The 17,381-nt window shown below is 45.7% G+C and overlaps 1 protein-coding gene across 1 annotated transcript; it reads left to right on the top strand.

Moving 5' to 3' along the window:
- Nucleotides 1–3,801: 3,801 nt before the first annotated feature.
- Nucleotides 3,802–12,536, top strand: LOC115522049 (serine protease 40-like). Its single transcript, XM_030327631.1, has 5 exons — nt 3,802–3,925; nt 4,743–4,905; nt 6,874–7,148; nt 8,739–8,905; nt 12,219–12,536. Exons 1-5 carry the CDS (start codon nt 3,802–3,804, stop codon nt 12,534–12,536), a joined length of 1,047 nt encoding a protein of 348 aa, XP_030183491.1.
- Nucleotides 12,537–17,381: the final 4,845 nt, after the last annotated feature.

The following is a 17,381-nucleotide window of genomic DNA, read 5'->3' as shown; positions in this document are numbered from 1 at the left end:
TTGATGAACATGGATGCAAAAATCCTCAACAAGATACTAGCCAACTGGATCCAACAATACATTAAAAGAATTATGCACCATGACCAAGTGGGATTTATACCTGGGATGCAGGACTGATTCAATGTCTGCAAAACAATCAATGTGATACATCACCTCAATAAAAGAAAGGACAAGAACCACATTATCCTCTCAATAGATGCAGAGAAAACATTTGACAAAACACAGCATCCTTTCTTGATAAAAACCCTCAAGAAAGTAGGGATAGAAGGATCATACCTCAAGATCTTAAAAGTCATATATGAAAGACCCACTGCTAATATCATCCTCAATGGGGAAAAACTGAGACCTTACCCCCTAGGGTCAGGAACAAGACAGGGATATCCACCTCTCACCACTGTTATTCAACATAGTGTTGAAAGTCCTAGCCTTAGCAATCAGACAACACAAAGGAATAAAAGGCATCAAAATCAGCAAGGAGGAAGTCAAACTTTCACTCTTTGCAGATGACATGATACTCTATATAGAAAACCCAAAATATTCCACCAAAAACCTGCTAGAATTGATCCATGAATTCAGCAAAGTCACAGGATATTAAATCAATGCACAGAAATCAGTTGCATTCCTGTACACCAATAATGAAGCAACAGAAAGAGAAATCAAGGAATTGATCCCATTTGCAGTTGCACCAAAAACCATAATATACCTAGGAATAAACCTAACCAAAGACATGAAAAATCTATACACTGAAAACTATAGAAAGCTTATGAAAGAAAATTGAAGACACAAAAAATTTGAAAAATATTCCATGCTTATGAAAGAAAAAAATGTTGTTAAAATGTGAATACTACCCAAAGCAATCTACATAGTCAATGCAATTCCTATCAAAATAACACCAGCACTCTTCACATAGCTAGAACAAACAATCCTAAAATTTGTATGGAACCAGAAAAGACCCCGAATAGTGAAAGCAATTCTAAAAAGAAAACCAAAGCTGGAGGCATCACAATCCCAGACTTCAAGATGTATTACAAAGCTGTAATCATCAAGACAGTATGGTACTGGCACAAAACCAGACACTCAGATCAATGGAACAGAATAGAAAACCCAGAAATGTACCCACAAATGTATGGCCAACTCATCTTTGACAAAGAAGGAAAGAATATCCAGTGGAATAAAGACAGTCTCTTTAGCAAACGATGTTGGGAAAACTGGACAGTGACATGCAGAAAAATTAACCTGGACCACTTTCTTACACCATGCACAAAAGTAAGCTTAAAATGCAAGAAAAACCTAAATGTAAGACAGAAGCCATCAAAATCCTCGAGGAGAAAGTAGGCAAAAACCTCTTTGATCTCAGCCACAGCAACTTCTTACTCAACTTGTCTTTGGGGGAAACAAAAACAAAGGAAACAATCATCAAAACTATAAACTAAAAGGCAACCAATGGAATGGGAGAAGATATTTGCAAATGACATATCAGATAAAGGGTTAGTATCCAAAATCAATAAAGAACTTATCAAACTCAGCACCCAAAAAACAAATAATCTAGTGAAGAAATGGACAAAAGACATGAATAGACACTTTTCCAAGGAAGACATCCAAATGACTAACAGACACATGAAAAAATGCTCAACATCAACATCATCAGGGAAATACAAATCAAAACCACAATGAGATATCATCTCACACCAATCAGAATGGCTAAAATTAACAACTCAGGCAACAGCAGATGTTGGTGAGGATGTGGAGAAAGAGGATCTCTTTTGCACTACTGATGAAAATGCAAACTGGTGCAGCATTTTCTGGAAAACGGTATGGAGATTCCTCAAAAAATTAAAAATAGAACTACCCTACAACCTAGCAATTGCACTACTAGGTATTTATCCAAGGGATTCAGGTTTGCTGTTTCAAAGGGGGCACATGCACCCCAATGTATAGCAGTGCTATCAACAATAGCTAAAGTATGGAAAGACCCCTAATGTCCATCCACAGATGAATGGATAAAGAAGATGTGGTATATATATACAATGAAGTATTACTCAGCAATCAAAAAGAATGAAGCCTTGCCATTTGCAACTGTGTGGATGGAACTAGAGGGTATTATGCTAAGCAAAATTAATCAGTCAGAGAAAGACAGATATTATATGACTTCACTCATATGTGGAATTTAAGGTAGAAAATAGATGAATGTAAGGGAAGGGAAGCAAAAATAGTATAAAAACAAGAGGCAGACAAAACATAAGAGACTCTTAAATATAGAGAATAAATTGAGGGTTGCCAGAGGGGTTGTGGGTGGAGGGATGGGCTAAATGTATAAGGGGCATTAAGGAAGACACTTGTTGGGATGAGCACTGGGTGTTATATATAGGGGATGAATCACTGGAATCTACTTCTGAATCATTATTGCATTATATGCTAACTACTTTGGATGTAAATTTAAATAAATAAATAAAAATAAATAAATAAATAAATAAAAAGCAAATAAATAAATAATGAAATAAGCAAATATTAAAATTAAAAGAAAAAGCAGGAGAAGGATAACCAAGAGTCTAAAGAGCAGAGCCAAGAGTCACAGAGAATTCTTTCCTAAGGCCTTGAAATCTTGTCCAGTAGGATATACAAACTTATGCACAAGTAACTCCTTTGTATTTTCCATCTCCCCTCCTCCTCCCTCTTTGAATGGCAATGTCTTGCATTGTTATCCTAGGCCTGTCCCACCATTGTGTGTTGGGAATGTTGGGTAGGTAGTTTCTTTAGTTTTATAGGTCCTCAGATGGAGGAAAAATTTTGTTTAAGAATGATGTTTAATGGATTAAAGCTAGGAACCTCATCCTCACCTAACTTAGAGGATTTAAATGATGAGATTTTGCACTTTGAGCTGATGAGATACTGATGCTTACATTTAGATGACTAGGTTGGCTCACAGATTGGCCCCTGTTCGCAGAGGTCAAGGAGAGGCTAGAAAAAGAGGCAGGCTGCTGCAGATTGGTAGGTGGCAGATTTAATTAGCAAGAGAACTTAAATATGAGGCTTGTCTTGGGTGTCCTTGAAGCAGCTCCCACTTGGTGGGCAAAGCATACATTCCAAGGCCAGGGGAGAGTGAGGGGCCTCTTCTGCCTGGATCTAGCTCTAAGATCAACCAGTGGTCATATCCTCTCAGTGACCTTCTCTAACAGATGAGACTCTGAATTTTGAGTTGATACTGTAATGGAATGAGACTCTTGGGGACCTTAGAATATAGTGAATGATTTTGCATTTGGGAAGAACATAAGTTGTTGGCAGCCAGAGGTTGAACTCCGCATACAACCCATACCCTTGCATAATGCCCTCTTGCCACCTGTGACTATAATGAAATATCCACCCCATTACTATGCCATGCTGTATTGCTCAAGTGAGTTTAAGAAAGAGATATTATCCATAGTGGGTCTGACCTAATTATGTGAATGGGGGAGGGGTAGAAATGAGCGCTTTGGATCTTGAAAGCCAGTTAGAAATATTTGGTGACATTATATAAGCACATGACCTCTGACCATTAGTGCATATTCCTAGGCATACACCATAACCACGCTGTGTCTGCCATCAAACTGGGGTCCCTTGGCAGAAGACTCTATATGTCCTCTGCTTCTCCCATCAGCCTAGGGACTCTGGCATCGTGTGTGGGCCCATTGCCTCCTCCTGGTACCCACACAGGCTGCAGGGCAGGAGGCGACACTCCCTACAGAGGGAGACGGTTTCCCAGCAGCCCTTGCGGCCTCGCGTGGCGCAGGCCCCTTGTCTGGGAAGACGACGTGGACTGGCCCAATGGCAAGCGCCCGGGCCGAGGGCTCAGGCCCAGGCTGGCAGGGGGCCTGCGTGCTGGCCACAGCCCTGCTCTGGCTGTGCCCACTGTTGCTTCGTGCTGAGCCCGAGGGAACTGCTGCGGATGGTGAGTGTAGGGGGGGGAGTATGGTGAGGGGCGTCAGGTTCCCCCACCTTTCAAGTGTCCCTCACCCACCCCACCAGCCAGGAGGAACTCTACCTGGCTGAGTGGGGCCCTAGAATTCCTGGGTTCCCCTTCGGCACGGTCAGGGAGACCCATGGCTGAGGAGACCAGGGCACCCCCTCTTCTTGCCAGCTCTTTCCTTCTGGATCTCAAGCCTCCTCAGTTCAAGAGCGGAGGTTCATCACTGGCCTGTCTGTGTGGACCCCCAAAACCTCTTCATTTTAAGAACAGGATGCAGTGCTTTAGGAGAATTATCAAGCAAAATGTGCTCCATTTGGCCTCAGTCTCCCTAGAATATTGGACTGAGGTGGGAGGGGTGCAACCACTTAATCCTCAGTGGCCCTGAGTAAACAGCATCCCTAAGTAAGTCCTTAGTTTCTGGGACTTCAAATAATGGTGTGCTAGTTAAGTGAAATAAGGTCTGGTGAAGCACCTGGGGCAGCACCACCTCCTGGTCTTGACTTGCGCACCCCAGTGGTATGCAGATGTGTACCTCTGCAGGTGCCTGCACCACAAACCTCACCCCCACCCTTCTTACTGAAACCCACAGGCTGCTTCCTTAGTACTAGCATCACCAGCAAAGCCAGGTGGCTCTTTGTTACATGAGCCATGTCTCTTCACCCTGGGCCTTGGATTTCCCAGCTGAAAAGTGAGGAGGGGCCATGGTGGCCCTGTGTCCTGTTGATGCTGACATCCAGAGACACCAAGGCTGGCATCCATAATACCTCATGGTGCCTCATGGGTAGGATTGTCTCCACAGTGTGTGGGAAGCCAGCAGTAACTGGGAAGATCTTTGGTGGCCAGAATGCACCGGACCGTCGGTGGCCATGGCAGGCCAGCCTACTCTACCATGGCAAGCACATCTGTGGAGCTGCCCTCATAGATGCCTACTGGGTGATCTCAGCTGCCCACTGCTTCCAAAAGTGCGTGTTCCCAATGGGCCCAGTGACTCAGGTGGGATTGGGGAGGGAACACAAGATGGACAGAACAGAAGGAGGAGAATGATGTCCCAGACCTTTTTCCCTGGGCTTTGTTCCTGGCCACCACCAGGTGTCTGTGTGCACTTTGCCCCTGCCTTTGACCGAGCATTCCCCTCTACTTGGAATGCCATCCCTTCTCACCACCTTACTCCAGTCTCCTGACTCTCTGAGTTCACATCTCCCAGTACAAAGGCCATTTACCTTATCTCTTCCTTCAGGGATGTTCCCATCTGTCCCCCTCCTCACACTTTGGTAATACCAAGATGGTATGGCTGTCTCAGCTACATGTACATTACTTGTACATAGCTAAGTGGAAATTAACTTCAACTGTGATTATCAGTAAGTACTGGAAAACAAACTTTAGTTCCAAAGTCATTGCCTTCAGCCCACTTTTTGTCTTCTTTAAATTTTAGGATTCTGAGTCCTGTTCCCACTCAAGGTAGATTCTGCATTCTACATCTTACCCAGCTCTAGACAGGCCAACAAGATGTCAGTGGGTTTGTTTCCTCTTGTGCAGATGGTAGTGGGTGTGTAGTATCCCTGGCTGAACATATGGAACAGGTTTTAGGCTTTAAGTCAGAGCAATAGTTCTAGGGTCCCCACTTTCCAGGGCTGGGGGAGCATTAGAGCCTGGACAAATTGGGCAATTATTTTGTCCTCTTCCAATCAGGCTGTTCAAAGGTCATCATTGGCACAACTGCCAGAGGCTTCCCTGGGTCCTAACCACCTGCACATTCTAGCACATTTCTCTGTGGAAGCATCATGGGACTCTGGCTGTTTAACCAGCATCCAGAAATTCCTGTCACTTCTGTAGAAATATGTGCCTAAGAGCAACTGTGTTCACCACTGTCTCCATAGGCCAGAGTGAGGCATGAAGCAAATGGCCTCTGTCCTCGGATGGGACACAGATAGTCAGGAGAGTGGGCTGCATCTCAGGTGTATCCTGAGCTTACTCTGTGCCCAGAGGGAGCGGGGAGAATATCACACTCGAAGTCAGAGGAGGTAAGAGCCACTGGCATCAACTGGCTTTGAGAACCACTTGGGTTCTGTTCATTTATTCAGCACTTGTGGGTGGTAGGCCCCTTGTGAGGCCCACCATGGAGGATGTGGAGATGCAAGACCCACCTTGAAGTTTCTCATCCTATCAGGAAAGTGACACATGAACCCAGCTACTGTGCTGCAGGATGGAAAGACCAGAATATGCAAGAGGGTAGACCCTGAGCCAGTGTCAGGAGAGGTACCATGGGTTGCATCAGAGGAGGGGCTCGGAGCTAGTACGGCCTTGTGGGAGAAGAATCCAGTCACATGGAGTCTGGGCAAGGGAGCAGCATGAGCAGACCACGTATGTTGGAAAGCTGCTCACATTCCAGAAGCAAGTTCAGTTCCATGTGCTCGCCTGTTTGCTCCACACAGGCTTATTGAGTGCCTGTCTCCAGATGGGGTTCATCCTTTAGGGAAGTCTGAGTGTGAAGAATGGGAAGAGGGAATGGATGATTCTGCACTGAGAAATGGGGTCTTTGAGAACCACTCCAAGTGATGGGACCTTCCAATAGTTCTGGTCAGAGCTGGGAAGGAGCCAAGTCTCCTCTGTTCTAAAATGAAGGGGTATAGTTTGATGTGCCCCAATGTTTCTTTCCAGCACTGAGATTCTCTGCTCCTTTGATTTGGGGGCATACTGGGAAAGCCATCAGAAACTTTCAAAGGACAGATTTCCTGAGGCAACAGACAGACAAGAATCCAGCCCACCTGATGAGAATATTAGGAAGGGAGGAGAGAGCAACCTCTGGAATAATGGTGATGTCTGGTTGCTTATGGGGTTGGGAGAGTTGGGGGTAGGCAGTCAGGTGAGAGTGCAAGGGTGTTAGCCCAGTGCTCAGAGGAGACAGGTGATAATACAGCCTCTCACAACAGGTCCCATGAACCATCTGACTACCAGGTCCTGCTAGGGTACCATCAGCTCCAACATCCCACTGAGCATAGCCGGCAGATGACAGTGTATCGAGTCATTGTTCACAATGACTTTAACAAACGCTACTACATGGGCAGTGACATCGCTCTGTTGCAACTGCATCTATCTGTGAACTTTACTTCTCACATCCTCCCTGCCTGCCTGCCGGGGCCTACCATGAAGCTGCCCCTTCACAGCAGCTGCTGGATAACCGGCTGGGGGATGATCACTGAGGATGGTAAGTAGGAGCAGGGCAGGCAGGGAGGGTAAGGGTGGTGGAGGAGGAAGGTGTGTTAACCATTGTGGGGCCCTTCCAGCCCTGATACCATTTCCTTCTAAAGCTTCAGTTTCCTTCTGTCATGCTTCAAAAAGTCTGAGCATATCTAACTTTTGGAATCAAGAACTTGGGCTCTTTGACTCCAAGCCATTTAGGATTCCACTCTGATTCACAGGTCCTGCATGAGACCATGTCAGGCCCCTCCAAAGCTTCATCAGGCACCTCTTGGGCTTTCCCTACCATGGAAGGTACTCAGGGAAGCATAACAGTAAGGAAATGAAAACAAGTTTGCTTGTTGGCTTGAGAGGCAAAGTTGGGTGTTTCTGGATTAAGAACATATTCCTATGTGAATCTCACTTCCCCTCATCCATTAATTCAAGTAAAACTTGCCTGTTCTGCCAGCTTGCTGGGCTTGTACATTTTTAGGCTGAGAGAGGAGAAATGGTGGGCAAATATTTTTTTAACACAATGGAAAATGCTTTTAATTTAGGAAAATGTAACATAGAGTGAAAAAAGCAGAATGTAAATTTGCCGTGATTTGTAGGGTCATAGGGTCATGATCTGGCAGAGTATCTCACTGGAGGTATTTGGGGCAAGATTTTCTTTGCTGTGCTCTGGCCACAAATATCAATCACACTGTCTAGTCATGAAAACAGCCAATGCTTCAACATTTCCAAAGACACCCTCTTGGGAAGCACTGTCACTCATTAAGAACCACTGGCAGAGCAAGGAGGATTCTGCAAAACTGGTCGGAGGGTAGGAATTGGGGTATGAGGGGAAGTTGCAGGCTAGAGCAGCCAGCAGGTCAGGGAGCATCTGACATCAATGATAGACTCAGCCTGCAGCTGTTCTGTCCTCTCCCTGACCACAGTTGCTGGGCCTGGGTTGTCCCCAAGGACATGTGAGAGCTGTACATGGCAAGCACTCCACAGGACGGAGCTGTCACTGTGACACTGAAAACACCAGTCTGATCTGTGAGCAATCTGTGGAAATAGAATCCACATGGAAAGCATCCACAGACCAGCTGCTCGTTGAGGCTGGGCCATGTCTTATTTGACATACTACCTCACCCCACCCAGCATCCATTAGGTGCATCACTGGAACCTGGGCCAAGCCAGGACTCTCAACTTCCACCCTCCACCTCTACTTCTATATCTGCATAGCTGCCAGATTAATTATTTTCAAAACACAAGGAGACCCTTCAGTGGTTTCCCAGTGTGCTTGAGGGAAATCCAAACTCCACATACTGGTGAAGAGGCCTTGCTCGCTCTGGACCCTGCTGTGACCTTGTCTCATTTTTTTCAACTCCCATGCCACTGCAGCCACCCAGACCTCCCTCCTGGCACTTCCCACCACAGACCCTTCACCTTTGCTCTCTTGTCTGCCTTAAATGTCTTTTCCCTTCATCTTTGCAAGTCCTCTGAGAGACTTCCCCAATCCTGTCAGTTGGAAATGGCAGCATGTCCATTAGCAGGCCAGTTGGGGAGGTAGCTAGCCCTTCTCTCAGGCTCCAACCCACATCTGACCTTCCCCCACTCCTGACCCCTGCAGATTTCCTGGCTGCACCATTTCAGCTGCAGGAAGGAGAGGTTGGCATCATTGACAGTGAAGTCTGTAAAATGTATTTCCAATCGCCAGACTCCAGCAGCAGTGAATATTCTATACACGAGGATATGTTTTGTGCTGGGGACCTCATGACAGGAAAGTCCATCTGCAGAGTAAGTGAGATTGGCTCTGTTTATCAAGTGGGAACTCCCCTCTCCCTTTGTGTCTTCTCTGGATCCTGCCCCTGACTTCCTCCTCCTAAGCTCACCCCAGCCTGAAGTGTCAGAACTGAAGGTCAGAAGACCCCAAAGAATACTAGTTCATTCCATACATTTCTTCGTTTAAAAAAAAACGTTGTTGAAGAATAGCATGCATAGAAAAGGGCATAATTTAGACATGTGCCATTTGATGCATTTTTAGAAATTTGCACAATCAGGGACACCTGGGTGGCTCAGTCTGTTAAGCATCCGACTTCAGCTCAGGTCATAATCTCGTGGTCCGTGAGTTTGAGCCTCATGTCCGGCTCTGTGCTGACAGCTCAGAGCCTGAAGCCTGCTTCAGATTCTGTGTCTCCCTCTGTCTCTGCCCCTCCCCTGCTTGCACTCTGTCTGTCTCTCTCTGTCTCAAAAATAAATAAACATTAAAAAAAAATTTTGGGGGGCGCCTGGGTGGCTCAGTCAGTTGAGCGTCTGACTTCGGCTTAGGTCATGATCTCGCAGTTCATGAGTTCGAGCTGCATGTCGGGCTTTCTGACAGCTCAGAGCCTGAAACCTGCTTCGGATTCTGTATCTCCCTCTCGCTGCCCCTCCCATTCTCTCTCTCTCTCTCTCTCTCTGCGTTAAAAATGAGTAAACATTTTTTTTTAAATTAAATAAAAAAAAAAAAGAAATTGGCACAATCACGTAACAACCAGCACCTAAAGAATCCTCCTGATACTTCCTTCCTGTTACTAACTCCCTGAGACTAGTCCTGGCTTCTGAAGCTCTGTGGATTAGTGTCGGGACTTACCTACATGGAATTATAGAGGATGCATTCTCATCTGGTCAATATTATGTTTCTGAGATTTATGCATCTTGTGTGTAGTTTACATTGTTCATCTTGTTGCTGTATGGTATCCACTGTGTGAATATACTACAATTTTATTTATCTATTCTAGTCTTCGTGGCATTTGGATAGTTTCCACTTGAGACCATTACAAATAGATTTGCTGTGAATATCCTAGTGCATGTGTTTTAGTGCACATGGGTTCACATTTTGGTTGAGTATAACCCTGGGAGTAGAATTACTGTGCCATAAGATATGCACAGGTTCGTCTCTCACAGGTACTGAGGAGCAGCTTTCCAATCCACTGGTACCAGTTTGCACTCCCCCCAGCAGGGAATGACAGTTGTGTTTGCTCCACATTGCCTCCAGTACTTCATGTTGCCCGCCATTTTCAATGTGATTTTTAATTTGCATTTCTCTGAGAATTTCTCTGTGAATAATGAAGATAAGCACTTTTTTCATATGTGTATTGCCTCTTTTTAAAAGTGTCTATTCAAATTTTTTTGCCATTATTTCAATGAGATTGTGTGTCTTTCTCATTGAATTTTAGAATATGAGTATGTTATTGAATATATGTATTAAGAATATTTTCTCCTACTCTGTGGAATCCTTCTATTCTATGGTGGAGAAACTGACACCCAGAGAGGAAAGTGGATAGCTCAAGGTGAAGTGGCATGATTATAGTCAAACCTAGAAAAGCTTGGAGCTATGGCCCCCACATGCTTCCTCATACAGAGCTCCTTCCTCTCCTGCTCCTTTTGCTACCTCTTTGTCTCTCTCCTTGACCATCTCCCATCAGCTGAAAAACATACTGTCATGATGCCCATCTTAAAACACCCTACACATACCTTCCCTTTTCCCCAGCTCTCTGCCCTGGGCCCTGATTCTCAGCCTGCCTTCCCACAGGGCTCACCCACTTCAAGGGCCCTCTCTGGCTTACTCACTTCTCTTTCTTGCCTCAGCCCATTCTATCAGACTTTTGTGCTCGCCCTTCCTCCACAGTTTTCTCACCAAGACAGCCAGATGCCTAGGTGCACCTCTGACCTCCTCCCACTTGGTGCTTGGCCATGCACCCTGCAGCACATCCCATCATACTTGAAGGGCAGCCCCTCTTGTGTCTCCTGCTTTCTTCCTCCTCTTTCTGACCTCCACACACCAAGGACCCCCCACTCAGCCCTTATTCTGCTTTTCCTGCCTTGCTCCATTTTTACCTTAAATGGAGGGAAAGGGTCAGGTAGGGCAAATCTGTGCCTCACCATTTCTTGCCTGTCTTTATCAGTCTCTTTCTGCTACAGTAGTTCATGACTGGTCTCCCTGTGCTGATTTCTGCCCTGCCACATACTGTGCTTCACCCAGCCCCAGAAATCCTACCATCCTTTTAGAATCTGTATCAGGTCACACTACCTCCCTGCTGAGTGTCCTTCAATGTCCCTTCATCCATACCCTCCCAGCTGATAAGCCTGGGCATGGCCCTGCCACTTCTCAGCCTCACCTGTGCCAAGCAGGCCGCCTACCTGTGCCTGCAAATTCCAGGTCAGGCCTTGCTCATCCCTCCCATCTCTGCTTAGAGGCTCTCTGATGGTCCAGTTAGGGCAGCCCTTCCTGCCATTTACCACCCCCTGGGTGCCTCTGTTCCACACCTTGCATCTGTGCATGGTGTGTGCTGTACTGTCTGTGTTCATGTTCTGTGTCATATCAGTGTCTCCTACACACAGGGTACTCTGTCATGTTTATTCAACAGAAGGCTGGAAGGGTGCTATGTTTCTTTGGTCCCTACTTTATAACCCATGAGATAGAAGCATTATGCCCAATGGTGCCTTCCTGCCTTGGAGTCCTGACCTCAAAGTCCTTAGCATTTTTCTGGGACCCCCTTGGGCTCCCTGCCATTCTGACCACCCTACCAGTTTGGACTTGGGATCACTTCTTTTCTGCTGAGCACATTTAACAGTTTGCGTTTTCTAAAGGAGCTCCACAAACCAGAGACCTTAATAAGTCAAAAACAAATGCCCAGGTGGGATGTTGTACTGGACTGATAATTACCCAGAGGCCTGCAAGCCCCATGGGACTTCAGGTGGTACCTTCACTCACTTAGGATTGGGAGCACAAAGGGCTGGTGTCCGATATCTGGAGTCTGCCTGCATATTCTGATAGGTCTATGACTGCCAGCTTAGAAGGATGCTCAGAGTCCCCTCCACAGGCTTTGTGAAGTGAGCTCCAAAGCCCTACCCTTGCGATTTTGATCAAAGAGGTCTGCAGTGGGACTCTGTGTCTGGATTTTTCAAATCCTCCATGTAATTCTGATGAGAACAATTCACAGCCCCACCTTGACATGAGGCTTCCTAAACTCCACTCTGGTGGAGGGCAAAGGTACTTCACACTGTCTAAACCATGTGTGTCCCCCTCTATTTTGGTCCCCATGACTCATGCTGTCTCTTTCCTCAGGGAGATTCTGGAGGCCCCTTGGTCTGCAAGCTGAATGGTGGCACTTGGTTTCTGATGGGGCTGTCTAGCTGGAGCCAGGCCTGCCACTATCCCATAGGCCCCAGCGTCTTCACCAGGCTCACCTACTTTTCCCACTGGATCAGTGAGAAGCGGAGCACCTTGCCCAATCCTGATCCTTCTTTTGCTCCTTCTCAGGACAAACCTCCTGTTTTGAGTGACTTTTCTTCTCTGGGCACTGTCCACAAGCCCAGCACCTGCATAACCCTTGTGTCTTTACAGACCTTCCTCCTACTGCTGATTTTCCTAAGGATTCTGTGACAGACCCTGTGATGCCCCTCCTGGCCCTCCCCAACAAGCTTGTTTGCATTAATGCCAACAGGCTCTACATTCTTCTTAAATGTGTCCATCTCTGAGCAATCCTGTCCATCTGAAGCTTACTCCAGGCCTGATAAAATTTTAAAAAATATATTAAAGAAGCTTCCTGCTCCTGTTTCTGACCTATCAGAGCTACCTTCTGTCCCCACCCTACTGTCATTCAAGCTCCTTGGCACATGAAGTTCTCCCCGCTCCCTCAGCTGGGAGTAGGGAAGGGCAAGGACACTGAGGGCCTGGCTAGCTATCTGGAACTGAATCACTAGCCTTGAGGAGTCTTCCAAAGAGCTGTCATGGCTTAGGGCCCAAGGCCTCACTCCATGGAGGAAGTGGCATCCCCTAGGTCCCACAGAACACTAATGGCCAATGTGATAGGGACGGGTCGCCCTACAGGTGGATGATTTGCCCTGAGCCGGAGATGAAGAAGGATACTCCAGGCCCACAGGTCACAGAGGTTCTATTTGAAAGGCTCTATTTAAAGTAGACTGTGAAGGGCTCTGGCTACCAGGCTAAGGTCCAAAATCACAGGTCAGCTGCCCTCAGATCTCTGCTGTTAGTCTATTCCCCTTGTACCCACAGTACCTGTCCTCCCCCTATCTCCAGGGGCCCAGCCCCCCACCCCCTGGGAACCTGTCATAGCTTGTGGTTTGGCTGACCCAGGACTTGCTGGCCCAGCACTGAGCCTTAAGCCATGTCCTGAACTGTTCCCTACAAATATGTCTGGGTCACAGAATTGTAACTAGTTAGCAGAATACTCAGAAGAGTCTCATAACCACAAGACCCACCCTGAACTCTTGGTGATCAGGGAGCAGCCCTCAACCATTGCAGATCCACTGTATCAAAATGCCATCAGGTGTTCTGTGCAAATTCTTTCCAATCTTGTCCCCCAGATAGCCTGGACTCTCACCAGCAGGTGAAAATAGGTGAAGTCACATCCACATGGTCACCAGAATCTTGCTGGCTTTAAGCCCTCTGCTACTCATGCAGAGGTTTTCTTCCCAGCTCAGCAGTGTCTGGAAGTGATAAAAAAAAAAAAAAAAAAAAAGCATTCTCTCCCTATTAGTAGACTCAGTTATGGGGCTTCCTGGCTGTATTGCTGGGCCCGGAGGTGGGAGTCAGCACTTAGTTCAGATTTGGAGCATTATCTACCCACTGCCCCTAGAACTTCCACTTACCTTCAACCCATGGTGGCTTTGTGCTGACTGTGCTGGGTTTCTCTCCCACAGTGACTTCTGCTTTGTCCATCAATAGCCATGTTTCTATGTGAAGCACCGAGTGGTGTGACTGTTGGTCCTGCATGAAGTTTCTTGGGTCCCCTAACTCAGTAGATGCAAATACATTTCCAGTCCACTCTGAAGATCTGCCAAATCACAACTTTCCCACAGCCTACTTCCCTGTTACAGCCAGCTTCAATGTTTGGTATTATTATCCATGTTTGATCTCTTTTTACAGATCTTAACCCAAGATCTAGCATGGTTAGGTAACTTGTCTGAGGTGATGTGGGTAGTAAATAGCAGAGCAGAAATTCAAACCCAGATTTCTTAAGGAGCTCAGGGGTCTTCCCTCTAATGCAGGCCATTCTCAGGCACCTCAGGCCCTGTGTGATTTCCTCTCTCAGGTTAATTTTGAGAGGTACCTTGAGAGGTTTGGGTTAACTGTCCCAAGTGTGGCCCTGGTCAGTGACAAGGAAAGATCCCAAATAACAAGACTGATGTCAGGGTGCAGAGCAGGTCTGGAAGGCCAGTAGGACTGGGGCTGGGGAACAGGCTGGGAGTGCTGCTGAGGTGGATTTCACCAGACCCGCCATCAGAAGCTCCCAATGGGCTGCTAGGTCGCACTCCCACATCAACCCTGGATGAGCAGGGAAGGTGAGAAGGAAATGTAGAATCAACAAGAAATCCTAGAGGAAGTAAAGTTTTCCTGAAGTGGCCTGTAGCTGGGTTAAGAGAGTAGGGCAATGATAGGATGGGCTTGAAGGCTGTTTGCATGTCCCACTCTCCCCCCATCCGATACCGTGTGACAAATGCTGCCTAATCTTTCTCAGGTGCCAGTGTATTCCAGGGTGGATGTGTCAACTAGTGTGTAGCTTCTGATAGCCATCTTGAGTACATGCCCTCCGTGCCCACGCTTCTACCCCTGAGGTCGGGGGGAGTACTACATGGGGAGACTTGATCCTTCCACTATGACTTCTTCTAAGAGCTTTAATGTTGAAGCCTTGGCTGCAGAAAATGCCTGGCAGATATCAGTATGGAGGAGAGGTTAAGAGTGGATTTTTGATGCCTGGGGCCTCTGGTCTAGGGTCACCCTCCCTTCTCCTTGAACTCACCAGGACTTCTGTCCTTCTCTGGTATACTGTACCAAAGAGTGACAGAGTAGCTGCTAACCCATGGGTTATATGAGCACATGTGCCAAAATAACTGCACAACTGAGAAGTATGATTGTCACATAAGAAATACAGAAGATTGGACGTTATATGTTATTTGAGATAGAATTATTAGAAGAGACAGACCACCAAAAATTAATAAACGCAATAAATATCCTTATGGATATAGGAAAATATTATTAGCAATAAGACCCAAGACAAAGAAACCACAGGAAAGAACCAAGTCAAAATATTGTGTATGGAAAATACAATGGTTGAATTAGAAGGCACAACAGATTGGATGAATAACAGGTAAACACAGATGAAAGAGGCATACAGTTGCTACTTTGTGTAGACATTGCAAAGTATGGACTTTGGAGCTGGCACACTTATGGTAGGATAATGTGTGGAGTTTCTTTACAAAAGATCTAATTTCTAAAGTATGGTTGGGGATAAGGAGAAGAGGAGGCCAGTGCAGGAGCCTGGCATAAGCTCTGCCACCCCCCACTCCCCCCACCCCTGGCCCTAAGGAACAGGGAAGGGAGAAGAGGAGCAAGGACTGACAGCTGAGGGACATAGCTAACTGAGGAAACCTCACAAATAGGGTTTTTGTGGAAATAAACACTGTGACCACTTCTCTCGCCTCCTCAGATCTTCATCTGAGTCTCCCCTCTGGTTGAACCCACTGTGGCCAGAGAGAATAGGAACCTGTCAGGCCTTCCAGCTTGCACTTCCACCCGCACAGAAGGAGTGGGATGGGGTGGAGAGTATGCCTGGAGGGACAGACAGGAGATAATTGCTACAGGGGGTCTAGATTACTTGGGTCCACTCTCCTGCTAAAAAAAAAAAAGAAAGAAAGAAAGAAAAGAAAGTCTTTATTAATTCAGTAAAGAAAATATTCATGAGGTACCCGGCTGTCTCAGTTGATGGAGCATGCAACTCTTGATCTCATGATTGTGAGTCTGAGCCCCACAATGGGTGTAGAGATCACTTCAAAAAATAAGATCTTATGTAAAGAGGCAAACCTAGAAGTTGACTCTCACCTATAGAGAACAAACTGATGGTTACCAAAGGAGAGGTGGGTGGGGTCATGGGTTAAACAGGTGATGGGGATTAAAGAGGGCACTTGTGATGAGCACTAGGTATTGTTTTGAAGTGCTGAATATTGTACACCTGAAACTAGTATTATGCTGTAGGTTAACTAACTAGAATTTCAATAAAAACACACAAAAAAGTAAAATAATAATGAATAAAATAATGAATAAATTATTTGAATAATTTGATATTTGAAAATTGAATAATTTAAAATTTGAATAATTTGAATAATTCGCCAGGTATGTTTTGATAGCTCATTGAAGTAACCCTGGAAAAAATGGAAAAGAGTGGGGTGGCAGAAGCCTTTTACCATACAAAAAGAGAAATTTCAGGGGCAGAAAAAAAGACCAGGCAGAAAATCAAAAAAACTATAAGGCTTAATCCAGAGAGAAACAGAGGAAAATAAAGAAAAAGGAGATACAGAAAATATGTAAAAAGAATAAAAATGCCTTCAGTTTAAAATTCTCCACCAATAATACGGTCCTAGAAAAGTTGGCAGCATAAGGTTGGCAGGGATTTTCTGGGCTTAGTGACAATATAAACTAAACTCATTTTCTTTTTCGTGCGTGAATTAGATCAGGAAGTTACAAATGAGTGCTTGAGCTTGGAGAGCTGGGCCAGGCTCTAATTTGAATAGTTCAAATAAGTTATTTCATTAGTAAATTAAATGAATAAAAATTATAATGAATAAAATAAAATCCTTTTTAAAAATCTTCGGGGCGCCTGGGTGGCTCAGTGAAGCGTCTGACTTCAGCTCAGGTCATGATCTCGCGGTCTGTGAGTTCGAGCCCCGCCTCGGGCTCTGTGCTGACAGCTCAGAGCCTGGAGCCTGTTTCAGATTCTGTGTCTCCCTCTCTCTCTGACCCTCCCCCATTCATGCTCTATCTCTCCCTGTCTCAAAAATAAATAAACGTTAAAAAAAAATTAAAAATCTTCATAAAGACATTGAAAAGGTAGGAAGAGAGCAGGGATCTGCCAGGGCAAATTCTGAGAGAAAAGCCTGCAATCAGAACATAATCAGAATATCTGATACCCAAAGTTATTTTTGTTGCAAGGATATATTCTTACAGCTCATATGTGGGCCTCAGGAGACTTCTGCAAAGACCATGGGAAGGAAGCTGTATTAGACAGGGGTCTCCAGAGAATCAATTAATGTCTGTATATAAATATATAGGATCTATATCTATACATCTACAGACACACACACACACACACACACACACACACACACAGATTGATTTATTTAAAGGAATTAGCTCATGATTATGGAGACTAACAATCCAAAATCTGCAGGGTGGGCTGGCAGGCTTAGACTCAGGAAGAGATGATATTGC

Source organism: Lynx canadensis, chromosome C1 (assembly GCF_007474595.2).
Source record: "Lynx canadensis isolate LIC74 chromosome C1, mLynCan4.pri.v2, whole genome shotgun sequence".
Taxonomy (NCBI): Eukaryota; Metazoa; Chordata; class Mammalia; order Carnivora; family Felidae; genus Lynx; species Lynx canadensis.
The sequence above is the reverse complement of the archived record's forward strand: the minus strand, read 5'-3'. Positions and strand labels throughout refer to the sequence as shown.